Here is a 24,891-nt window from a genome sequence, read left to right as displayed (position 1 = left end):
TACTGCTGTTGCCTAATTTACCTGAGGCTGAACATTACTTTATAAAGTCAAAACTCTTCATCCCTGTGTCCAGTATTGTGTAACACTGACAGAAATGTAGTTTTCCTATAACACTGACAAGTGTTTGGGGATAATTACAGGTAAGGTGGAAAACACCCACCTGCAGTCGACTCACAGAAAAAAAAAGTTTCAGTTTCCAAAACTTTGTGCAGTTGGGCACTATTGAATGTGTAGAATAAACTGACTTGAATTTTTTTATAATAGAAATGTTGACAATGTCATGACCAATTCCTGGCAAAATACTTCTTTTCATTTGGAATCATGTTGGATCGTGCAAAAACCAAAGTGTTCATAATAAAAAAACCACTTTCAATTCCTCTATTGAGTCTTTGACAGAATATTAAATTTATGTTAACACATCCATTACAAGAAAACACAGGTGAAAGTGTTTAATGTGACAAGAACATCTAACTGTGATAACTGTTCTGAGCTTATTAAGTCCAGATACCAAATACCATGTGTGAATGTGTGTGTGAATGTGTGTGTGAATATGTGTGTGAATGGGTGAATGACTGAATGTAGTGTAAAGGGCTTTGGGGTCCTTAGGGACTAAGTAAAGCACTATACAAATACAGGCCATTTACCACTGAGAAAATAATTTTTAAATAATTACAGCTAAGAATTAAACTAGCTCTGGAAACTAAATTACAATAAAGTGATAAAAATAGTAATAATTCTGGAACAAATACACACAAAGAAAATCCTCAAATATGTTTAAATCTGCTTTAAATCAGCTATAAAGTCAATTCTGCACAAGAGCTTGAAAATAGGAATAGTTTTTACCCTCTACACCACAGACTTCAGCCACTGCACAGAGACCTGCCATCTTCAGAAGTTTTCTGATGACTCTGCGGTGGTTGGATGCATCAGCAGGGATGATGAGACAGAGTACCGGGCTGTGGTCGACTCCTTTGTCACGTGGTGTGAGCAGAATCATCTGCAGCTCAACGTGGCAAAGACCAAGGAACTGATCGTGGACTTCAGGAAGACCAGGAAACACTTGACCCCTGTTTCAATCCAGGGGGTCAGTGTTGACATTGTGGAGGACTATAAATACCTTGGAGTACACATTGACAATAAACTGGACTGGGCTAAAAACACCACAGCACTTTACAGGAAGGGCCAGAGTCGTCTCTATTTTTTGAGGCGACTGAGGTCCTTCAACATCTGCCAGAAAATGCTGAGGATTTTCTATGAGTCTGTTGTGGCCAGTGCGATCCTCTATGCTGTTGCATGCTGGGGGAGCAGGCTGAGGGTCGCAGATGCCAACAGACTTAATAAACTGATCCGTAAGGCCAGCAATGTTGTGGGGATGGAGCTGGACTCCCTCAAGGTGGTGTCGGAGAGGCGGATGCTGTCCAAGATAAAGACAATGTTGGATAACACCTCCCACCCACTCCATGACATGCTGGTCAGTCACAGGAGCACGTTCAGTGAGAGACTGAGATTACCGAAAAGCACCACTGAACGACACAGGAAATCATTCCTGCCTGTGGCCATCTCCCTGTACAACGCATCCACTTAACACACTGTTTGCTGCTACAGCTACACATGTTTCTTTTACAAATATTTATTTATAAGTGACTTATGTATGTATGTATGTATGTATATATATGTATATATTGTACTATTCTTAGTTAGCGTATTGTCTGTCTTGTCTTAATGTTGGTTTAAAATGGAGCACTGTAACAAAAAATAATTTCCCCCAGGGATCAATAAAGTATTCTGATTCTGATTCTGATTCTGATTTTAATTTTATTTCTAGAACTTTCATAAAGTTGAAAGCTGAGCTTCTGTGAGCTTCATAAAATCATTAAATCAATTTGATTTTCTTCACACTGTGGGATATGGAAGTCAGATCTGAATAAAAATCAAATGAACTAAAATCTGATAATTACAGATGTTGGGGCTGTTCTAATTATCTCATGACCAATTTCCTCTGCAAACTGCAACAATGATTCAACATCAGTGTTTTGGGGTTTTTTGTACATGTAACACCGTCATGAGCAATCAAAGCCAGAGTTCCCCTCTTCACCATAAAAGGAGCATTTCGTTAGTCACTGACGGCAGGTAGTTACTCAACACATCCAAACTCCAGCCTATATAACAGCTTCTCACAGCACTGAGACACAAGTTGCACACAACGAGGAAGCATGAAGACTTTGACTCTGAGCATTCTGCTTGGCCTGGCAGTGGCAGTTTACTGCATGCCAGTATCTCAGATTACTGGGCAAGATGAAAGTTTTGCAAAGGTATGTGTACTTGGCTGTTTTTTATTTTTTGGCATAGGCTAGAGTGGACAAACGTTGTGATTATTTTAATTGTCCATCCCATGTTGTTATTTGTCTTGTTTCTTGAGCTTAAACATGCTGACAGATATTTGAGTGTAAAGCTCTGAATATTTCTCTCTTCCAGAACTACCTGAAGAAATTCTTCAACCTCACAGAGGAGGAGGGTCCAGCTGTCAGAAGGGGCATCAGCCCGCTGAACAAGAAGCTGGCTGAGATGCAGAGATTCTTTGGTCTCCAGATCACCGGGTCTCTGGATGCTGACACTTTGGCCATGATGAAGAAGCCCCGCTGTGGGGTTCCCGATGAACAGGTCGCTCGTTTCTCCACTTTTGATAACAACGCTAAATGGAAGAAAAACAGCCTCACATACAGGTGAATGATCTAAAGACACAACATAACACACAACATGAGAAAATGTGACCACACTAATGATTTTCTTGGATATTGTTGTGCTCTGCAGGATAGAGAACTACACACCTGACATGTCTGTGGCAGAGGTGGATGACTCCATAGACAAAGCTCTGCAGGTGTGGGCCAAAGTCACTCCACTGAGGTTCACAAGGATCTACAGCGGCATTGCTGATATTATGATCTCCTTTGGTCGCCGGGGTGAGTCTAAAAACACACTAAGTAATATAATCACTGAACGTTTTTATTGTATTATTGCACAAGACAGGATCATCCCACCTATCAGTCAGGAACACTAAGCTTTTTTAGTGTCTGTGTTTTGTTTGGCCAACCCTGAAACTACTATCTTCTAACAGCACATGGTGATTATTACCCCTTTGATGGCCCTGATGGCACTCTCGCCCACGCATTTGCTCCCGGTGATGGCATTGGAGGGGATGCCCATTTTGATGAAGATGAAACGTTCACGTTCCGCTCAAACACGGGTAAGTTTGTTTACTTTTATGAACTGTGGTGTCCAAATTATTACTCTGTAGTGTGCGACCTGAGTTATCCTTAGCTGTAACCAATTGTCATTCTGTGTTTTCTACTTCAGGCTACGTCCTCTTTATGGTTGCTGCCCATGAATTTGGTCACTCTCTGGGCTTGTCTCACTCCAATGACCCCGGTGCTCTCATGTACCCAGTGTACTCATACAGTAACCCTGACACCTATGTTCTTCCCCGGGATGACGTTAATGGCATCCAGTCCCTCTATGGTGAGTGCTAAATTCTTTTTTTGGTTTTATTCAATTAAAAATATTTGAGTTGACCAAAATCTTAGAAGAGCCTGTGCATAAATAATTTTACAACTTACAACAGTGTGATATTTATTAAATTACCTCCAGGTCCAAATGAGGATATCATTGTACCTGGACCTACAGCCCCCACTACTCCTGATGCCTGTGATTCAACGATGGTTTTGGATGCTGTTGCCACACTGCGAGGAGAGATGCTCTTCTTCAAGGACAGGTATCACAAAATAAATGCATGAATACCTGAGCTACTGAGATTTGCTGACTGATCATTTACATTAATGTACATTTTCTGTGTGTCTTCACAGATTCTTCTGGCGCAACCACCCTCAGAGCAACACACCTCAGCAAACTCTCATCACAAATTTCTGGCCCGATGCCCCTGTTGACATTGATGCTGCTTATGAGAGCCAACAATCAGACCGTGTCTTACTTTTTAAAGGTATGCTTTCTCAGTGTCCACCTAATGCAGCACTCCTTTGAAGTCAGCATTTTTGTGCCTTTACATAGCTTTACTATAAAGTCTACTTCTTATTTGTTCACAGGTCAGCAGGTGTGGGCTTTCAGCGGCTATGATCTTGTAAGTGGCTATCCTAAATCAATATCCAGCTTTGGTCTGCCCAAAACAGTGAAGAAAGTTGATGCGGCCCTCTATGACGAACAAAGTGGGAAGACTCTGTTCTTTGTAGGCAGTGAATACTACAGGTGTGTTCCACTAAGACCTGAGAAAATTAGGCAACTGATTTTCATACAGCAGCTTACAAGTTGTATTACAAATGTTAGATGAATCTAAATACATTTTTCTTTTCCCAGTTATAATGAGGCCACAAAGAAGATGGATAAGGGATTCCCCAAACAGGTGGATGAGACCTTCTTGGGAATGACCTCCAAAGTGACTGCAGCTCTGCAGCAAGGAGGTGAGCAGCAATTCAGGCTTGAAGACCACTGAAACGAGACAATGATTTCTGTTTTTGATATTTCTGTTTTTATCTTTTGAGTTTACATGTAATGAATGATTGCTATTTTAACATGTTTAAAAATCCCTCTGGTCTGTTATGCAGCACTAACATGTAGCATCTCTGTTCTGCAGGGTACACCTACCTCTACAGTGGACCACAAATGTTTGAGTACGCCATGTGGAGCGGGAGGCTGTACCGTGTGCTGAGGAACAGCTACTTCTTGCCCTGCACCAAATACTAGAGAAGATTTTGAATGCTAAGGCACAGTAAAAAAAAAGAAAAGAAAGAAGAGTAACTGTGTCAATATATTTTTGGATATTTAATTTTATTGTTAAAAAGTTAACAGCAGCGTATGTACTTAATACTGTTATTGTTATGTTAACTTTATTAAGCTTTACCATAACTTTTTATTTTGTTTTATTTATGTCACACTCATTATTTAATTTTTCCGTTCGCTAATTGCTGTTGTTGTGTTTTGACCTATTTATGTACACAAAAGGTCAAATGGAGTACAGTAAAAATAAATTGACATCATCAATAAGCACATTTTAAATGTGTTACTGTTGTGTTACAATGTTACAACCATAGGTGGATAAAGTACACACACTGGTAACTCAAGTATAAGTACAGATCTTCCTGCAAAAGTTGAAGAACTGCTTCTTTACTCAAGTAATAGTATCGTATTTTTCGGACCATAAAGCGCACCGGATTATAAGGCGCATTAAGCAAACAAAGCAGTCATATAAGTCAAACTTTACTCAACTCATTCTTCTTGCTTCCTCCACTTCCGTACCATTGAATCATTAATACTGAATTCTGTCGCAGCTGCTCTATTCCCGTGTTGTTGCAGTATATTAATGACTAACCTCGTATTGTGGATGGATTATCTCAGTTGTTCTCCTGACTGAAGTTTGGTCCGTTTACAGCATTCTGCCATGCCATTGCATTTGTCCCTAACCATCAGGAACCCTCACGTTAACTTTTATCGAGTGGAAAAAAGTTAGCGTTCATCCTCCAGCTTCACTGTGTTTATGTTATGCTAACATAGCTGTGTCGCTAGCGATCATGTTGCACATCATTATATACCAGCTAGCCCAACTTCAGTAACCCTACAAACGTCACTGCTGTTTAGTTTTCTGTCTTCATTTATGTTTGAAGTGATAGCAGAGCTGTACGTTTGAATTTTTTCAGAAATCTCTCATTCAGAACATGCTATATCATGTTTAGGTGGAAGCTAGCGAGCTAACTTCCTGCTAACTTCTAACTCCATTAAATTTACTAAATTCTGTTTTCATGGATGCCTGGATGTTAAACTTAATTGTTACACCTGGTAAAGCAGCAACACTGATCATTTTATTAAAGATGAAAGAATTTAGACAGTTTTTAACTCTCACTGATGCCGCAGTGTTTGTTTGACTTTGGGACCTGAAATGGACGGAGTTTAGGACCCAGATTACTCTGCGAGGCTCCTGACTACAGTAGTCATAATGCTCCGACAATCCATTAAGCCTGTGGCTTCGTAGTTTAGCAAAGTCGTACTAAAATGTTTTTTGACAGATTTTTGAGCGCTTTGTACCACATAAAATCGGTTTGAGGTCAGTAAGCACAACCAGAATTCATACATAAGGCGCACCGGATTATACGGAGCCCCGCAGGGGACATGGGAGAAAAAAAAAAATTAAGACGGACTTTTGCGAGATCTCGCAAAACAAACTCAGGATCTCGCAAAAGTTTTGCGAGATCTCGCCAAAGTTTTAGCCGCATTCTTCGGAGGCCGCCAGCTCGAAGCCAACCAACTACATTCATGCCTCAAAATATCTTAAAAGTGTATTTTGTGACCCAGAAAGAGTAATATTACAACTAAGTAGCTGCCGCCATTGTTGGAATTCAACTTTTGTGAGATCTCGCAAAAGTTTTGCGAGATCCCGAGTTTGTTTTGCGAGATCTCGCAAAAGTTTTGCGAGATCCCGAGTTTGTTTTGCGAGATCTCGCAAAAGTCCGTCTTAATCTTTTTTTTCTCCCATGTCCCCTGCGGGGCTCCGTAGGATTATATGGTGCACTGTCGATTTAAAAAAATAAAAAATAAAAAATTAAAGGACTTTAAATGGTAAATGGACTGGTTCTTATATAGCGCTTTTCTACTCTCACTGAGTACTCAAAGTGCTTTCTACATCTGGTGCATTCACCCGATCATACCCATTCACACAAGCACATTATCTAAGGTTTTTAGTGCTTCTATCTGACATTCACTCGAATTCACACTCCAATGGATGCATCAGGGGGCAACATGGGGTTAGTATCTTGCCCAAAGATATTTGGCATGTAGACTGGAGGAGCCTGGGATCAAACCACCAACCCTCTGGTGAGTAAATGACCCGTGATTTTTAGCTAACTGAAACACAGTTGGTCATATTATAATAAAATTCCACAACAGAAAAGAATACAGTTTGTATTTTAACTTGGAATTAAATTCTTAGGAATGTAGGGTAGCAGAACAAGTAGAATAAAAGTAAAATACAAGAGATAAATGATTCTAAAAAAAGCCTGCACTAGAGTGCCTCTTTTGTTCAAGCAGCCTTTGAATAACACAACGTTAGCATACTTTGTTTTGTTTTAAATGTTGCTTCACAATATGCAAAAACAGAACTTCAGCAGTGACAGCACAGTGATATAGTGGTTAGAGCTATTGCCTCACAGCAAGAAGGTTATATTTTTAAATCCATCCTGGGATCTTTTCCCTTTGTAGGTACTTCAGATTTCTCCCAACAGCTCAAAGACATGCATGGAGTTGGGTTAATTGGTGATGCTAAATAGGTATGAATGACTCTGGTGAAGCCTGACACTGGACTAGATAAGTAGACAAAATACAGCAGCTGCACCTTCGACTTACAGATATATGTAGCAAACTACACTGAAAGAGTTGGTGTTTATAGATGCACAGTGACAGGAAACAACTCACCTCAAATATCTTAAACCTAAAGTAATGAGCTGTTTTGATAATGCAGTTATACAAATAGAGATATTTCTGTAAAAATGTAGGAAGTGATAGTCAGAAAATAAAGAAAAATGGTAATAGTAAAACTATCTGCGAGTTTTACACCTGAAACTATTACAGCTTTGTGCTAATGGATAATGGTGACTTTAGCATATTCTTATGCTTAATATTTAGCGTATATAAAAAATAAAATAATTATCACATTTAACCCTATAGCTTTAGCTAGTACACAAGCATGCTAACGCTTGCTAATTTGCACAAAACACAAATGATATGTCAGCATTTTGATGTGATGAGGGAAGGTCACAGGATCACCAAAAATATTACAAGTCATTCTGAGTACTTTTATTCGAATTAAGTTCTAATTATTTCATAATGGAAGTGGCTGAACTACAGTAAAATCATATAAAAAATATCATATTAACTATTGAGAGAAAAATTCAGAAAATATCAGCTTTGATTTTGAATACCGTGATCATTAGTTCATTGGTCTCAGCTTACATAGTTCACAAGTAAAAACAAAGATTTATCAAAGATTTCTAGTTCTTAGGTTTTGTTCCTGTGCCCCTGATGTTAAGTGTAGGTTTAATTCTGTCAAGTTTATTTTCTTGCTCCCTAGTTGTGTCTCATGTCGCAGTTTGTTACTCCTGTCCCTGTGCGCCGTGTTTGTCCTATTCAGTGTCAAGAGTGTGCCTCTGCGCCTGTCGTGTGTTTCCTCTTTTATTTTGATAGTCCCTGTCCTGTGTGCAGTGTGTCTGATTTTGCTTCCCTTGTCTCATTAGGTCTTATTTGTCCCAGCTGTGTTGCCACCTGTTCCCAATCGTCTCATTGTCCTGCTTGTGTATTTAAGTCCTTTGTTTCTCTGTTAGTTGTTCCATTGTACCCTTACTGTGCTGTGTTTTTTCCTCTGAGCTCCCTGTGATCCTCGTCCTTAGTCTCTAGTTTTCAGGTTTCTAGTTTTCTAGCTTCCTAGTGTTAGTGATGGCCAAATGAAGCTTTCTGAATCATTGAAGCTTGTGTTCATTACTCAAAGCTTTTCAACACAGTCGTCTTTGGTGACATCTGGTGGCCAAAAATATGAAGAGCAGCTTGAATCCACAAAATAAAATGAACTGCTTCATTATGACTGCCCATGCTACAGAGTGGAGTTCACAGTTGTTAGGTTTATGTTGGCACAAACCTGTTGCTGACTGAGACGAGCGCTGTTCCTGCCGCTCGAACCCCAGTCACTCTCAGTCAGCTCCCCTGTAGCACTGCCTTTTATTGTGGTTACATGAATATGCATAGGTTCCTTAACATATGACATCTTACACATTGTGAATAAAGAGTACCTCGTCTGTGTGTAGTGTAGGTATGTGTGTGTGTGTGTCAAGATGTGACCCTGTGAATGATCTGCTGGCGCCCGTGAGTCCAACAGTTCACCTAAACAGACACAGAGTAGGTGTCCTCCTATACTATAAATCAGAAAAAGAAGGTACGACCTCTCTCATGACCTTAGGATGTGTGTGTATGCCAGAGTGCTCTGGAACGCACACAGAGTCTTTGTAGACTACTAAGGATCAGACATCCTGTCATTATACAATCGATTAAATACCTCTAAGCATATATGATTATATGTTTCTAAGCAAAAATAACAATCCAACAATATAACTCTGACAGCAGATCTATCTGATGTTGGGCCACCGTTGTGTTGCTTTGAACATGTATTTTTGGGGGTGAAGAAATTGTTATGTTTATTTGTTTAATAAATAATTTTCATCAATAAACTTTCCTTGTGCCACGGTGTGGTCTTCCTTTGCTTGTGACTTCTTGATGTTGGTAAATACAATAGATTAAAATTGCATATAATATACATATAAAAATGCACAACTCATTATGGAGTATGCTTCTGTTGTGACCAAAATCAACTCAAAATACTCCCACATGACAGAACCTCCTTCCACCCTGGCTGGCTGCATATCTCTCAACAGAATAATCACTGGTTTGCTGTCTCTCACCATCAAAAAACTCCACAAATCCCGCAAATGATTCACTTCCTTATAAACCACCGAATCAAGAACCAAAGCATTTAATGAAGCTTTTTAATGACGTCACTGATCACGTGACTCTGGCCAAATGAATCAACTGCATGGTCCTCGTCCAAGTCTCCGGTGATCAGAATGGGAGGCTCCCTGTCAACATTCACTACTCCTCCAATCTCCAGCTCACCACCTTCTCTGCTGTTTGAATCCCAGGCCTGCAGCGGCGGCTCGCGACGAACGAAGAAGGATGGTGAAGTGAACAATACAATACAACTTCATTTCTATAACACATTAGAAATCTTGCCTTTCCCTCTAGTTAATATTTCTTTTATGACTTTATATCATGCACTTTTATGCTCATTTAAATTCTTGTTTGCTCTGTACCTGTTGCTTTCCTATGTATCAGTGACAGTTATCTTCTTGCATACGTAGTACTTGCTTTGGTCCTATTTCTATTATCCTCCTCCTATACTCTCTTACTTGTTAAGCACCTTGGCATACCCTTGGTTTTTAAGTGTGCTTTATAAATAAAGTTTATTATTATTATTATTATTATTATTATTATTATTATTATTATTATTATTATTATTATTATTATTATTATTATTTAAAGACCAGAGGTACACCAAAGTGCTTCTAAATACAATAGTAGGAAATAAAAATAAAATTACATAAAATTAAAGGATAAATCAGCAGTCTAATGTAATGCAAATCAGTTTAACAAATGCAATAGTTATCAGCTTCTTCTAATTCAGGAGAATAATGCAAACTAAAACTACATAATAATTCACAATCTTTAGTTAGGGGTATAACATGGCATAAAATAATATTATAATCTAACAGATGCAATAGTAAAGTGCAAAAAATACTACCAGATGAAACAAAGCACTAATTAATCGGCAATGCTAAGTTAAATAAATAAGTTATTGATCGTAATTTAAAAGATCAAATAATTCAGACACGGGAATATCAACTGGAAGATTATTCCGGTAATATAATAATATAAGTTAAGATTGCATATAGGTGCAATTGCAAAGTACAATGAATACTACCTAATAAAAACTCTAACTAGCCAGGAATGCTAGATTAACCCTTTAAGACCTACCATAGAACCAAGTCCGCCAGAGCTTATATTATATTTTTACATGCTGTGGAGCCATTTTTGGGAGCATTTCAAGTTGCTGTACATCAATACAACCATTATAGCCCAAATTTTAATAATATGTCTGCATTAAGTGCATAGTAATTACATAAATTACAAAAAAGTGCAATAAACTACAAAAAGATTGAAAATCGTTTTTGTTTTTTTAACATATATTTCTAGTTAGAGAAATTTAAGAGGCTTATCTCTCAAAACTGTAAATACAAAAAAGTTGCACAAAATAGTTTCCCACCACAGGAAATTTATTTTGAGTGTCTTAATAGGTTTATTTTTGAAATACACCAATTTTTATACACTGCAGGAAAAATGAATATAAATATAAAAACTACAGGCAGACGTTGTTTTATTACAAGAGACAAACAGACCTGTCACAGCTATAAATGAACTTAAAGTACCTGAGTTTCCCACTGTGTTCTTCGCCTCCTACAGCTTTAGACAAAGGGGAGAAGCAATTTTAATACATAAAGATATTAATTTCTCAGTACTCACATTTATAGATCCAGAGGGTAGATTCCTAATCATTAAATTATCTATACTTAACAAAAAGCTATGTAAGTACATAGCTTCTTCCACTTTTTTTTAGTGCACTCTCTGAACACCCAGATTGCGCACTTCTTGGGGCAACCTCAACTTTGGACTACATGAAGAAATGGATAGGCTCAATACAGCAGGAACTCAGCACAATTTGCGGTCCACAAATATAATAATCAGACAGTAGATGAGCGACTTTGGTCTTGGCGACGCATGGCGCTCCCTTCACCCCAACTATAAGGAATATACTTTCTTCTCATATGTCCATCACTCCTACTCTCATCACGATTATTTTGTAGTCAGCAGCTCACTGTTGAGTGACATTTCAGACACTGAGATACACCCTATAGCTGTCAGCGATCATGCTCCTCTGTCGTTAACACTAATACATCAGAAGAACATTCCACCAAGTAAAAACTGGAGATTAATACATCATTGCTCAAAGATGAAGAATTTATTCAACATTTTATAAAAGGAGTGGACTTTATATTTAGACTATAATGACGTTGGAACATCAACATCTGTTCTCTGGGAAGCAGGGAAAGCTGTGATGAGATGTAAAATAATTTCTTTCTCATCACATAAAAAGAAAAAAAAAAAAAGAATATTCAGGAATTAGAAAAAAAACCCAAAATCTTTAGAAGAAGCCTACGTGTCCCATCGGGAACAGGAAATGCTGAACAAAATACACAAAACAAAACTAGAATTAAATGAAATTATGAATAACAAAACCCTCAATTCTTAGTACAGAGACTTCGCTTGCAAAATTTTGAACACCAGGGCCGTGCAGAGATGTTGAAAGGGGTGGGTGCTCAAAGTTAAAAAGGGGCACATAGAACCAGGGTGAAGAACAACAACACACATTCATCAAGAATCTAATATGGAATCTCATCACACTATATCACTGTCATCAGGGCTGCCACGATTAGTCGACTATCAAAATCGTCGACGACTAATTTAATAGTCGACGCGTCGTTTGAAGCTTTGTAAGATCCCAAGAGACGCAGGAATAAGTAGCAGGATTTAAGAGTGTAATAACGGACTGAAACAGAAGATGGCAGCACTGCATGTACAAGGATGCCAGCTGCCGTTAAACCCCGAAGAAGAAGAAGCTGTGTCCCACAATTCATAGCGCAGCCCAGCTCAGTTTCCAACAATGGCGGCAGCTAGTTAGTTTTAATATTACTCTTATTATTCTTTCTGGGTCACAAAATAAACGTTTAACATATTTTCATAAACTTCACCGAAACTATCTGCAGATTTCATTAAAATTTAGTGAAATATCATCTTGTCTTTATTTTTAGTTAGCACAGACCTTAAACACTTAAAGATGTAAGCTAATGATAGTTATATAAGAGCAGATGCTGCTGGTGCAATAAGCTGTACGTTTTACGTCCATTTGATGCATGATCTGATTAGTCAACTAATCAAAAATAATCAGTGACTAGTCGACTATCAAAATAATCGTTTGTGGCAGCCCTAGGTACAATGTTGCTGTTGAGGGGTTGCTGCTGCTCCTGCTGCTGATAGTGCTGAAGGGCAGGGCTGTGTTGATCTGAGACTGTAGACATTAAAGAATCCATAGGAGAGATGGTAGCTGATTACAGTTTTTCTTGATTGCTTAAACACATTTCTTGAAACTATGCCTCGTATTCCCAAAACAGTAAACACAAATCCATAACGTCTCACCCAATTTCCCAAACACCGTATTGTTAGGTCAAAATGAAGCTCTATACTCAAAACCAATCACTCTTGCTGAAAAACCAAACTTTGCCACAGACAGCATTCACAAGGCCCCAAACACACACATGACAACATAATCTTACACATTGGTGCAATAAATGTAAAACAATATTCCCCAAACTGCCAAGTTATGTTCCTTGTGGTTCTTCCCCTCAAAAACCTTTTCAAATCATGAACAAAAAAGATGAAACCAATGTAGATACAGTGGCACATTTTTATTCATGTACCATACAGTATAACACACACCAAAAACATTAGTCCACCTCAGCATCCTGTCTGTGGTCTGGGTCAGGCCAGAGAATCTCATCCACATCACAGGCTATATTGGCCCTAGCCAGGCAGCGGGGTTAAAATCCTCATGCATGCCTGATCCACACTGGCATGCATATACTGATATGTCAAGGTAGGCATCTTCCATGGCCTGGAGGAGGTGCACATGGCCATATGGTTCTTTGTCGTACACTTTCCACCGCCATGCCCAAAATACTCCTCTATCAGGTTTAGAAACGGAGAGTATGAAGGCAGAAAGATGTTAGAACACCAGTCATCAACCATAGCAATGCGATGGAAGCTAATGTAATCCCAAACAACAACGCAGTGGGACTGCTCTGGTTTGTGCTGGTTCCCTGCAGTCCCGCTGGAACATATGTTATCTCAGACTATCAAGAAAAGCAATGAGAAGCATAGCGTTATAGGGTCCTAGAATGGCATGGCAGTGGAGTAACCCTCGTTGGCTGATGGCTGCGCACAGAGTGACATTCCCTCCTTGCTGACCAGGGACATTTACAATAAGCCAATGGGCAATTATGTTCCTTTACCTCCACCTCCTCCTCATTCCCTGGTGTCCTAGACCTCCTCGTCCTCCTCAAACTCTTGCTTTGCATGTCTTTGGATCCATTGTTTCAAACCTGAATGAGCTGACTTTTGTCTATCCATCAAAGTTTCTGATTGGTGTGTGATACATTTTGACTCCTAGTGTTTCCACTTTGTTACAGTTTTTCTCGAAAACTCTATTGTTTGAACCAAAGTCTCAGTTGCCTGAACCCACTTATTGAATCAGTCACTCTTTTGGCAAAACCATAAGCACTTTTCACCTGTTTAGACACATCTTGTCAACATATTATCATTGTGACGCACCTGTGTTGCATAATGGTGAGCACTGGTGGCAAAAGTCAAACACAATTAACGCTCAGGTGTCACCGGTTGAACACAACTCAAAATTTATCACACTTGTGGCTAATGATGTAAGGATACATATAAGCCAGATCACTGGTTTGTGAGGCACTACAATGGTTAGAAATCCAAGAAGAGGAGTTCGTATGAGAGGAGGTCAAGGTGGTCAGCGAGGACAAAGAACAGTAATATCAGATGAAATCAGAGCTACTGTGATTGTCCATGTTCTTGTCCATAGTATGACAATGAAGGAGGCCAGACTAAGGGTACAACCAAACAGTAGATTCACTGTGTCTACCATGATCCGAAGAGCACAGGTAGTTACCTTTTTCGACATCATAGTATGTAAATGTTGACAACAATTACATATGTACAATGACTGTACTACATACTTTACCACAGTAAACATGTTTCAGTACATCACTGTGCCAGTGTACTGTAGTTTTGTAATGGATGGTTAGTCTGACTGTTTGCAGGCCTATTCCATGTATGTATTTTTGTAAGTGCATGCTCTGTTTTTGTAGAGTTGAAAGCTGATTAACCACCCTTTAATTTTTAATTTGTCACGTCTTGAACCTTTTCATTTAAATTTTACTGATGTACCTGGAGAGGTGTGAGACATGTTTATGTACTGGCATCACCTTTATGCAATGAGATGACAGGAAAAGTGATGTAACTACCATCACAGAAGACAGATGCATCTATAGGCGTTGGGATCCCTGGCCACTGCTCCCCAATCTAGTATAAGCAGTTGCACACTGCTGAGATCTTACATAGATGGGTGTTCCTGATAGTAGGTAGATGAAAGAGCAATCAGATATAAGAGATCCAGACTGTCCTCTTCTGTTAAAACCAGCAAAAATATGTTAAAGAGTAATAATAAAACAACAACAAGCTGCAGCCAACATAAAGTGGAAAAGACTGCTTACACCTTCATATGGGTTTGGGAGAATATATTTACTTTTTAAAGATTGTGTCCAAAGATGTTTTACACAAGGTTTATGTAAAGCGGCCTACTTGGGTTTGAAGCACAGTTCGTCAGTTCTAAATAGGAACTTGAATTAGAAGTTTAGTTCCCCGTTTGCACTTTGGTCATTATTTTCACGTTGTAGAATACAACAAGGTTGGTGATAAGTTGGTAAGGTGGTCAGTGAAGACGTGGTTGCATTAGTAAATGGGTCAAACAGAGAGCTCTCTAAACAGGATTGTGACCCATTTATCTATTTTAAACCTTCAGATTAAGAACATTGTGATGGAAATGAAAAAACACTAGCAGGTATGGATTAATTCAAATACATTTCATCTATGTAGCGGTGCACTGACAGCAGCCATCATTCCGCAGTTTTAAAATTTTCTTTAAAGAATTTTGTATGGCTATGTGTGAGTGCTGTTATTATTTCACACATAGAAACAGAACATCATTGCGTGAGAACCAGTCTAAACCAGACAGGCTTCCTGCTTACGCTTTGATGTAATACAAAATTACACATCTCTAGTACAAGTGGTTGCAGAATCAACTGTTGTCACCAACTTGACTATTTGTCATCAAAACGGTGCTTTAAGTAAAGTAGTCATGTAGTTTATCACACTTCCCATGGAAATGTTGTCATCCATAAACAAGAAAATACTGACATTAATCACTATTATATTTTATTATTATATGTGATAATGTAGATACAACGAGGAACAAAGGTTGATGGAGGGATCACCAATGTCTGTTGAGGAGCAGTGGCCAGAGATCCCAACGCCTATAGATGCTGCTGTCTTCTATGATGGTACTTACATCACTTTTCTTTTAGAGCCCTTTAAAATGTCAATTTCTCATAAAAAGAAATTCAATCCAACAAAATTTACAGTACATTTACACTAACACTTCATAGTTTTCTGCTCCTTTGCTGTTTGACTCTCAGATTAATAGAATATCTTCACTAACTGTGATTGGAAAATACTTGCATATAGACATAGAGTAAAATGTAAGGTATAAAGGTTTATAACCAAGGCAGTACTATCCAAGGTACTTAAACCTTTTCATTATGAATACTTTTGAATGCACTGTACACAGACAGTCCTTGCCCCATACAGCAAACACAGTTTGCCACAATACATTTTAAGTTTCAAATTCTAAATGAATATTGATTTCCCCACAGGATCTGTGCACTTCTTCAAAGGAAACTTGGACTACAAATACGACTCCAACTTCAAACGTGTGCACTCCATCAGTCGTGTTAATGAGCTGCTGGAATGTGAAGTGAAGGAAGGCAATGAAACAGTGACAGAGAGGAGATAAGTGAAGTAATGCTTTCCCTGGAGCTTGACGGTGCTGTGCATGCATACACAAACTTTTACGTCCAGTAATAACCACAATGTATCGAACAGAAAATAGAGAAGTGGTTAGTGTGTGGTTAGTCTTACCTCAGTGTGTAATACAGTGATGTAACATTGGAATTTGTACAGTTTTCATGATTTGAAATGTGTGTTTTAATCTATTTTTGCTGCTAATTTTAATTTTTAAATCTCTCTATACAAACATCAACATGTGATATAGAGCTATTCAGCCAAACGTAACATTTATTTTAAGCTCGTGTCGTTCCATCAGAGGGATTTATTTTTTACTTAGCAAAGAAAATTTGATATTTTCCTGATTAAAAAACATCTTTGCTTTTATGTTGAAACATATTCACTGTGTGTGCGTGCGTGCGTGCGTGCGTGCGTGCGTGTGTGTGTGTGTGTGTCTTTTTACTGCTGTTGCCTAATTTACCTGAGGCTGAACATTACTTTATAAAGTCAAAACTCTTCATCCCTGTGTCCAGTATTGTGTAACACTGACAGAAATGTAGTTTTCCTATAACACTGACACAAAGTGTTTGGGGATAATTACAGGTAAGGTGGAAAACACCCACCTGCAGTCGACTCACAGAAAATAAAAGTTTCAGTTTCCAAAACTTTGTGCAGTTGGGCACTATTGAATGTGTAGAATAAACTGACTTGAATTTTTTTATAATAGAAATGTTGACAATGTCATGACCAATTCCTGGCAAAATACTTCTTTTCATTTGGAATCATGTTGGATCGTGCAAAAACCAAAGTGTTCATAATAAAAAAAACACTTTCAATTCCTCTATTGAGTCTTTGACAGAATATTAAATTTATGTTAACACATCCATTACAAGAAAACACAGGTGAAAGTGTTTAATGTGACAAGAACATCTAACTGTGATAACTGTTCTGAGCTTATTAAGTCCAGATACCAAATACCATGTGTGAATGTGTGTGTGAATGTGTGTGTGAATATGTGTGTGAATGGGTGAATGACTGAATGTAGTGTAAAGGGCTTTGGGGTCCTTAGGGACTAAGTAAAGCACTATACAAATACAGGCCATTTACCACTGAGAAAATAATTTTTAAATAATTACAGCTAAGAATTAAACTAGCTCTGGAAACTAAATTACAATAAAGTGATAAAAATAGTAATAATTCTGGAACAAATACACACAAAGAAAATCCTCAAATATGTTTAAATCTGCTTTAAATCAGCTATAAAGTCAATTCTGCACAAGAGCTTGAAAATAGGAATAGTTTTTACCCTCTACACCACAGACTTCAGCCACTGCACAGAGACCTGCCATCTTCAGAAGTTTTCTGATGACTCTGCGGTGGTTGGATGCATCAGCAGGGATGATGAGACAGAGTACCGGGCTGTGGTCGACTCCTTTGTCACGTGGTGTGAGCAGAATCATCTGCAGCTCAACGTGGCAAAGACCAAGGAACTGATCGTGGACTTCAGGAAGACCAGGAAACACTTGACCCCTGTTTCAATCCAGGGGGTCAGTGTTGACATTGTGGAGGACTATAAATACCTTGGAGTACACATTGACAATAAACTGGACTGGGCTAAAAACACCACAGCACTTTACAGGAAGGGCCAGAGTCGTCTCTATTTTTTGAGGCGACTGAGGTCCTTCAACATCTGCCAGAAAATGCTGAGGATTTTCTATGAGTCTGTTGTGGCCAGTGCGATCCTCTATGCTGTTGCATGCTGGGGGAGCAGGCTGAGGGTCGCAGATGCCAACAGACTTAATAAACTGATCCGTAAGGCCAGCAATGTTGTGGGGATGGAGCTGGACTCCCTCAAGGTGGTGTCGGAGAGGCGGATGCTGTCCAAGATAAAGACAATGTTGGATAACACCTCCCACCCACTCCATGACATGCTGGTCAGTCACAGGAGCACGTTCAGTGAGAGACTGAGATTACCGAAAAGCACCACTGAACGACACAGGAAATCATTCCTGCCTGTGGCCATCTCCCTGTACAACGCATCCACTTAACACACTGTTTGCTGCTACAGCTACACATGTTTCTTTTACAAATATTTATTTATAAGTGACTTATGTATGTATGTATGTATGTATATATATGTATATATTGTACTATTCTTAGTTAGCGTATTGTCTGTCTTGTCTTAATGTTGGTTTAAAATGGAGCACTGTAACAAAAAATAATTTCCCCCAGGGATCAATAAAGTATTCTGATTCTGATTCTGATTCTGATTTTAATTTTATTTCTAGAACTTTCATAAAGTTGAAAGCTGAGCTTCTGTGAGCTTCATAAAATCATTAAATCAATTTGATTTTCTTCACACTGTGGGATATGGAAGTCAGATCTGAATAAAAATCAAATGAACTAAAATCTGATAATTACAGATGTTGGGGCTGTTCTAATTATCTCATGACCAATTTCCTCTGCAAACTGCAACAATGATTCAACATCAGTGTTTTGGGGTTTTTTGTACATGTAACACCGTCATGAGCAATCAAAGCCAGAGTTCCCCTCTTCACCATAAAAGGAGCATTTCGTTAGTCACTGACGGCAGGTAGTTACTCAACACATCCAAACTCCAGCCTATATAACAGCTTCTCACAGCACTGAGACACAAGTTGCACACAACGAGGAAGCATGAAGACTTTGACTCTGAGCATTCTGCTTGGCCTGGCAGTGGCAGTTTACTGCATGCCAGTATCTCAGATTACTGGGCAAGATGAAAGTTTTGCAAAGGTATGTGTACTTGGCTGTTTTTTATTTTTTGGCATAGGCTAGAGTGGACAAACGTTGTGATTATTTTAATTGTCCATCCCATGTTGTTATTTGTCTTGTTTCTTGAGCTTAAACATGCTGACAGATATTTGAGTGTAAAGCTCTGAATATTTCTCTCTTCCAGAACTACCTGAAGAAATTCTTCAACCTCACAGAGGAGGAGGGTCCAGCTGTCAGAAGGGGCATCAGCCCGCTGAACAAGAAGCTGGCTGAGATGCAGAGATTCTTTGGTCTCCAGATCACCGGGTCTCTGGATGCTGACACTTTGGCCATGATGAAGAAGCCCCGCTGTGGGGTTCCCGATGAACAGGTCGCTCGTTTCTCCACTTTTGAAAACAACCTCAAATGGAAGAAAAACAGCCTCACATACAGGTGAATGATCTAAAGACACAACATAACACACAACATGAGAAAATGTGACCACACTAATGATTTTCTTGGATATTGTTGTGCTCTGCAGGATAGAGAACTACACACCTGACATGTCTGTGGCAGAGGTGGATGACTCCATAGGCAAAGCTCTGCAGGTGTGGGCCAAAGTCACTCCACTGAGGTTCACAAGGATCTACAGCGGCATTGCTGATATTATGATCTCCTTTGTTCGCCGGGGTGAGTCTAAAAACACACTAAGTAATATAATCACTGAACGTTTTTATTGTATTATTGCACAAGACATGACCATCCCACCTATCTCACCATCCCACCTATATTTTTTAGTGTTTTTTTTTTTGTTTTGTTTGGCCAAGTCTAATACCACTATCTTCTAACAGCACATGGTGATGGTTACCCCTTTGATGGCCCTAATGAAATTCTTGCCCACGCATTTGCTCCCGGTGATGGCATTGGAGGGGATGCCCATTTTGATGAAGATGAAACGTTCACGTTCCGCTCAAACACGGGTAAGTTTGTTTACTTTTATGGACTGTGGTGTCCAAATTATTACTCTGTAGTGTGCGACCTGAGTTATCCTTAGCTGTAACCAATTGTCATTCTGTGTTTTCTACTTCAGGCTACGTCCTCTTTATGGTTGCTGCCCATGAATTTGGTCACTCTCTGGGCTTGTCTCACTCCAATGACCCCGGTGCTCTCATGTACCCAGTGTACTCATACAGTAACCCTGACACCTATGTTCTTCCCCGGGATGACGTTAATGGCATCCAGTCCCTCTATGGTGAGTGCTAAATTCTTTTTTTGGTTTTATTCAATTAAAAATATTTGAGTTGACCAAAATCTTAGAAGAGCCTGTGCATAAATAATTTTACAACTTACAACAGTGTGATATTTATTAAATTACCTCCAGGTCCAAATGAGGATATCATTGTACCTGGACCTACAGCCCCCACTACTCCTGATGCCTGTGATTCAACGATGGTTTTGGATGCTGTTGCCACAATGCGAGGAGAGATGCTCTTCTTCAAGGACAGGTATCACAAAATAAATGCTTGAATACCTGAGTGAGAAATCTCTCATAGCAGAGCTGGCTTCTGACATTGGCTGATTGGTCATTTACATTAATTTACATTTTGTGCATGTGTTCACAGATTAGTCTGGCGCAAACACCCTCAGATCAGCACACCTGTACAAACTCTCATCTCAGCTAACTGGCCCGATGCCCCTGTTAATATTGATGCTGCTTATGAGAGCCAAAAATTAGACCGTGTCTTACTTTTTAAAGGTATGCTTTCTCAGTGTCCACCTAATGCAGCACTCCTTTGAAGTCAGCATTTTTGTGCCTTTACATAGCTTTACTATAAAGTCTACTTCTTATTTGTTCACAGATCAGCAGGTGTGGGCTTTCAGCGGCTATGATCTTGTAAGTGGCTATCCTAAATCAATATCCAGCGTTGGTCTGCCCAAAACAGTGAAGAAAGTTGATGCGGCCCTCTATGACGAACAAAGTGGGAAGACTCTGTTCTTTGTAGGCAGTGAATACTACAGGTGTGTTCCACTAAGACCTGAGAAAATTAGGCAACTGATTTTCATACAGCAGCTTACAAGTTGTATTACAAATGTTAGATGAATCTAAATACATTTTTCTTTTCCCAGTTATAATGAGGCCACAAAGACGATGGATAAGGGATTCCCCAAACAGGTGGATGAGACCTTCTTGGGAATGACCTCCAAAGTGACTGCAGCTCTGCAGCAAGGAGGTGAGCAGCAATTCAGGCTTGAAGACCACTGAAACGAGACAATGATATCTGTTTTTTATATTTCTGTTTTTATCTTTTGAGTTTACATGTAATGAATGATTGCTATTTTAACATGTTTAAAAATCCCTCTGGTCTGTTATGCAGCACTAACATGTAGCATCTCTGTTCTGCAGGGTACACCTACCTCTACAGTGGACCACAAATGTTTGAGTATGCCATGTGGAGCGGGAGGCTGTACCGTGTGCTGCCGAACAGCTACTTCTTGCCCTGCTACTATAAGCCAGTTTTCTAACTTGTTTACAGAAGATTTTGAATGTTAAATAAGGCACAGTAAAAAAAATAAAGAGAAACTGTATCAATATAATTTTGGATATCTAATATTATTGTTGAACAATTACCAGCAGCTTATGTACTTAATTTTGTTTTTGTTATGTTAATCATTGCTTCATTGAGGTTCACCTTTTTATTTTGTTTTATTTATGGCACAGTCATTATGTAATTCTTTCACTCGCTAATTGTTTTTGTTGTGTTTTCAACTTTAATTACTGTGACTTTATGTATACAAAAGATCAAATGGAGTGCAGTAAAATTAAATTGACATCATCAATAAGCACATTTTAAGTATGTTACTGTTGTGTTACAATGTTACAACCAAAGGTGGATAAAGTACACACACTGGTAATGTAAGAATAAGTACAGATCTTTTATTTACAAAATACTGATGCAAAAGTTGAAGAAGTGCTTCCTTACCTCTCATATATAATCCAAGTATAAAAGAAAAAGTATCTCTTTGGAGTTATTTTTAGCTAACTTAAACTCAGTCATATTATAATAAAAATATACAATAGAAAGTTCTTACGAATGTAGAGTCGGTAGAATAAAAGTGATATAGAGATAAATGACTACTAAAATATTAGGGGTGCAACGATACACAAAATTCACGGTTCGGTTCGGTTCGATACTTTGGTGTCACGGTTCGATATTTTTTCGATACAAAAAAAATGTTCATGCCTTTTTAATTTGTCATTTATTAAAATTATAACTATATATTTTAACTCAAAAGTACAGTTTTTAAATTTAATGTTGCTGAAACAACAAAGTAATAAAAAATATATATATATATATATCTGATTGAGGAATCACTCATCTTTGGAAAAGAGAGTTTATTACAGAGAAATGGCTCTTACCAAAATAAAAGCTATATGCTTCTTCTGGGCTATATTCTCAGCAGCATATTAAACATATCAGTTCCCCATGAGGAGAATCCTGTGCTAACGGCTGTCTAAATGACTCGGCTAAAGTTTGTAGCATGCGTGCTTGATGTTTTTGTCTGCTTCCACTTGTCTTTGCACGAGGATGATGTTGGAGTAAATGTGCAGTCATATTCGTTGTGTTCCCACTAGTGCTGTCAGCGTTAATCTCGTTGAAATGACATTAACGCCACAACATGGCAAGTTTACGAGCTACCGCGGATCGCCCCGTGCCTGGGGCTGGACAGCCAACACGTTAACGAGCTAACTGCGCTAACGCAGTAGTTCCCACCAATGTAATTGAGCATTGCACATCCGACATACTGTTTTACTTTAGTCCATGACGCGCTTACCTTCAGGGTCATATTTCACATGAAAACCAAAATAGTTCCAAACGCCAGATCTGAATGAGGGTGGGGGAGGTTCAATTTGCCATGTTGCAAGGAGAGCTAAACTTCTGTCTCACTAGCTTGCCCTGCGCTCAGTGAATCTGCGTTCGACTACTCCGCCTAGGCTGCACTGTCGAGCGCAGATCCACTGAGCGCTCAACACAGACAGCATCGTCAGAAGGAAAGTTGATCAAATAAATTAAAAATTTGTATTGTTCAATACATATGAGTACCGAACCGAAAGCACTGTATCGAACGGTTCAATATCGATACGAGTATCGTTGCACCCCTATAACATATATCAGGATGTGAGAACTAATAACTGAGTAGTGTTAAATATCAACACTTCATCGAGTTCTTCTGATCCCTCAGAGGCATCTGATGGAAGACAAAACACTGTTCAGTAGACCATTTCACACTTTATTCTCTTACACAATACTTCTAGAAGGGTGATGCGTCCTGCATGACACATTGCCGTGGATCTCCAAATGGTGGTGCGCCCCTAACAGTTTTATTACAGAAGCTTGAAACTGTGAGATGGTGTGCAGTTGTGGGTCAGCAGAGTGAAGAGTAGGGGGCTCAACACAAATCCTTGGGGAACCCCTGTATTCAGTGTTCTTGTGCTGGAGGTGTTGCTGCTGACCCCGTGCTGTCTTACTGTCAGGAAATCCAGCAGCCAAAGCGAGGTGCTGATCCCCAGCAGATCCAGTTTGTGAATTAGTTGCTGGGGAATGCTGAACTGAAGCCTATGAACAGCATTCTAATGGTCGAGCGGTTTGACCAGTATGCGAACTGAAATGGATCCAGGTTGGGGGGGAAGAGATGTCTTGATTTGATGCATGACTAACTGTTCAAAGCACTTCATAATGATGGGGGGAGTGCGACCGGATGGCAGTCGTTAAAGCAGGAGGGAGATGACTTCTTTGGTACAGGAATGATGGTGGAGGCTTTGAGGCATGTGCAAGCCTGGGTCAGTGATGTATTAAAGATGTCTGTGAAGACATCTGTGAGTTTTGCAGCACAGTCCCTCAGTGCTCGTCCAGGGATGTTGTCAGGACCTGGGGCCTTGCGTGTGTTGATCCTGGCAAGGGATCTCCACAAACTGTCTGGGGATAGTGTCACCACCTGATTGTTCGGGGAGCGGGGGGTTGAATCTTCTCTGCAGGGGAGAAGTTCTGTGCCTCAAAGCAAATAAAGAATTTGTTTAGCTCATCTGATAAAGGGGTGGAACTGACAGCAGTCTGTGGAGTGGGCTTGTAGTCTGTGATGGTTTGTATTTCTTGCCACAGCCTCTGAGTGTCTCTGCTGTCGCTTGCTTATTACCCACCAGTCTACTGTTGTTTACAGCACTGTTACACCCCTGAAAACAGGGGGAAAAGAATCACGAGAGTGATTATGACTTGCGTCTCTCATGCAGTAGTTTATTGCAGTGAAAATGAGCAGAAACGTTTCACATTCTGTACTGCTAAATGTCACATGGTGGAAGAAAAACACTAATTAATAAACCGAAATACTAAAGTGCTTACTATACATATACTTGAGCAGGTTTCCTGACAAAATGGCTGACAATCGCGGCATTTTTAGCTCCTGCAGTTATCGTAATGGCCATTACACAGTACAAAACACAGCTCAAAACCACCACGCACATGTGCACAAAACTGTAATATAATGCTTCTAACGCTTACAAAACAATGAAGGATTACCTCTTAAATATCTTAACAGTGTACACATTGAAAATATATCAACTTTTAAACACTTTTACCTGAAAACAGGGGGAAAAGAATCACGAGAGTGATTATGACTTGCGTCTCTCATGCAGTAGTTTATTGCAGTGAGGAGAACGCGCGAAAGCCCCCTAGTGGAGAATAGAGACAT

The 24,891-nt window shown here is 39.3% G+C and overlaps 2 protein-coding genes across 2 annotated transcripts; both read left to right on the top strand.

Annotated features, from left to right (window-relative positions):
- Positions 1-2,207: 2,207 nt before the first annotated feature.
- On the top strand, positions 2,208-5,020 carry LOC308387164 (collagenase 3-like). Its single transcript, XM_080867057.1, has 10 exons — positions 2,208-2,312; positions 2,476-2,723; positions 2,812-2,960; positions 3,116-3,244; positions 3,355-3,516; positions 3,646-3,769; positions 3,861-3,994; positions 4,098-4,257; positions 4,366-4,469; positions 4,643-5,020. The coding sequence occupies exons 1-10, from the start codon at positions 2,214-2,216 to the stop codon at positions 4,750-4,752; spliced, it is 1,419 nt and encodes a 472-aa protein (XP_080723183.1). The 5' UTR covers positions 2,208-2,213; the 3' UTR covers positions 4,753-5,020.
- A 14,063-nt stretch (positions 5,021-19,083) lies between these two features.
- On the top strand, positions 19,084-21,879 carry LOC308386920 (collagenase 3-like). Its single transcript, XM_080866756.1, has 10 exons — positions 19,084-19,188; positions 19,352-19,599; positions 19,688-19,836; positions 19,998-20,126; positions 20,237-20,398; positions 20,528-20,651; positions 20,769-20,902; positions 21,006-21,165; positions 21,274-21,377; positions 21,551-21,879. Exons 1-10 carry the CDS (start codon positions 19,090-19,092, stop codon positions 21,667-21,669), a joined length of 1,428 nt encoding a protein of 475 aa, XP_080722882.1. The 5' UTR covers positions 19,084-19,089; the 3' UTR covers positions 21,670-21,879.
- Positions 21,880-24,891: the final 3,012 nt, after the last annotated feature.

Source organism: Rhamphochromis sp. 'chilingali', assembly GCF_963969265.1.
Source record: "Rhamphochromis sp. 'chilingali' genome assembly, chromosome: 19".
NCBI lineage: Eukaryota > Metazoa > Chordata > Actinopteri > Cichliformes > Cichlidae > Rhamphochromis > Rhamphochromis sp. 'chilingali'.
Note: the sequence above shows the minus strand (reverse complement) of the source record. Positions and strands in the feature narration are given on the sequence as shown.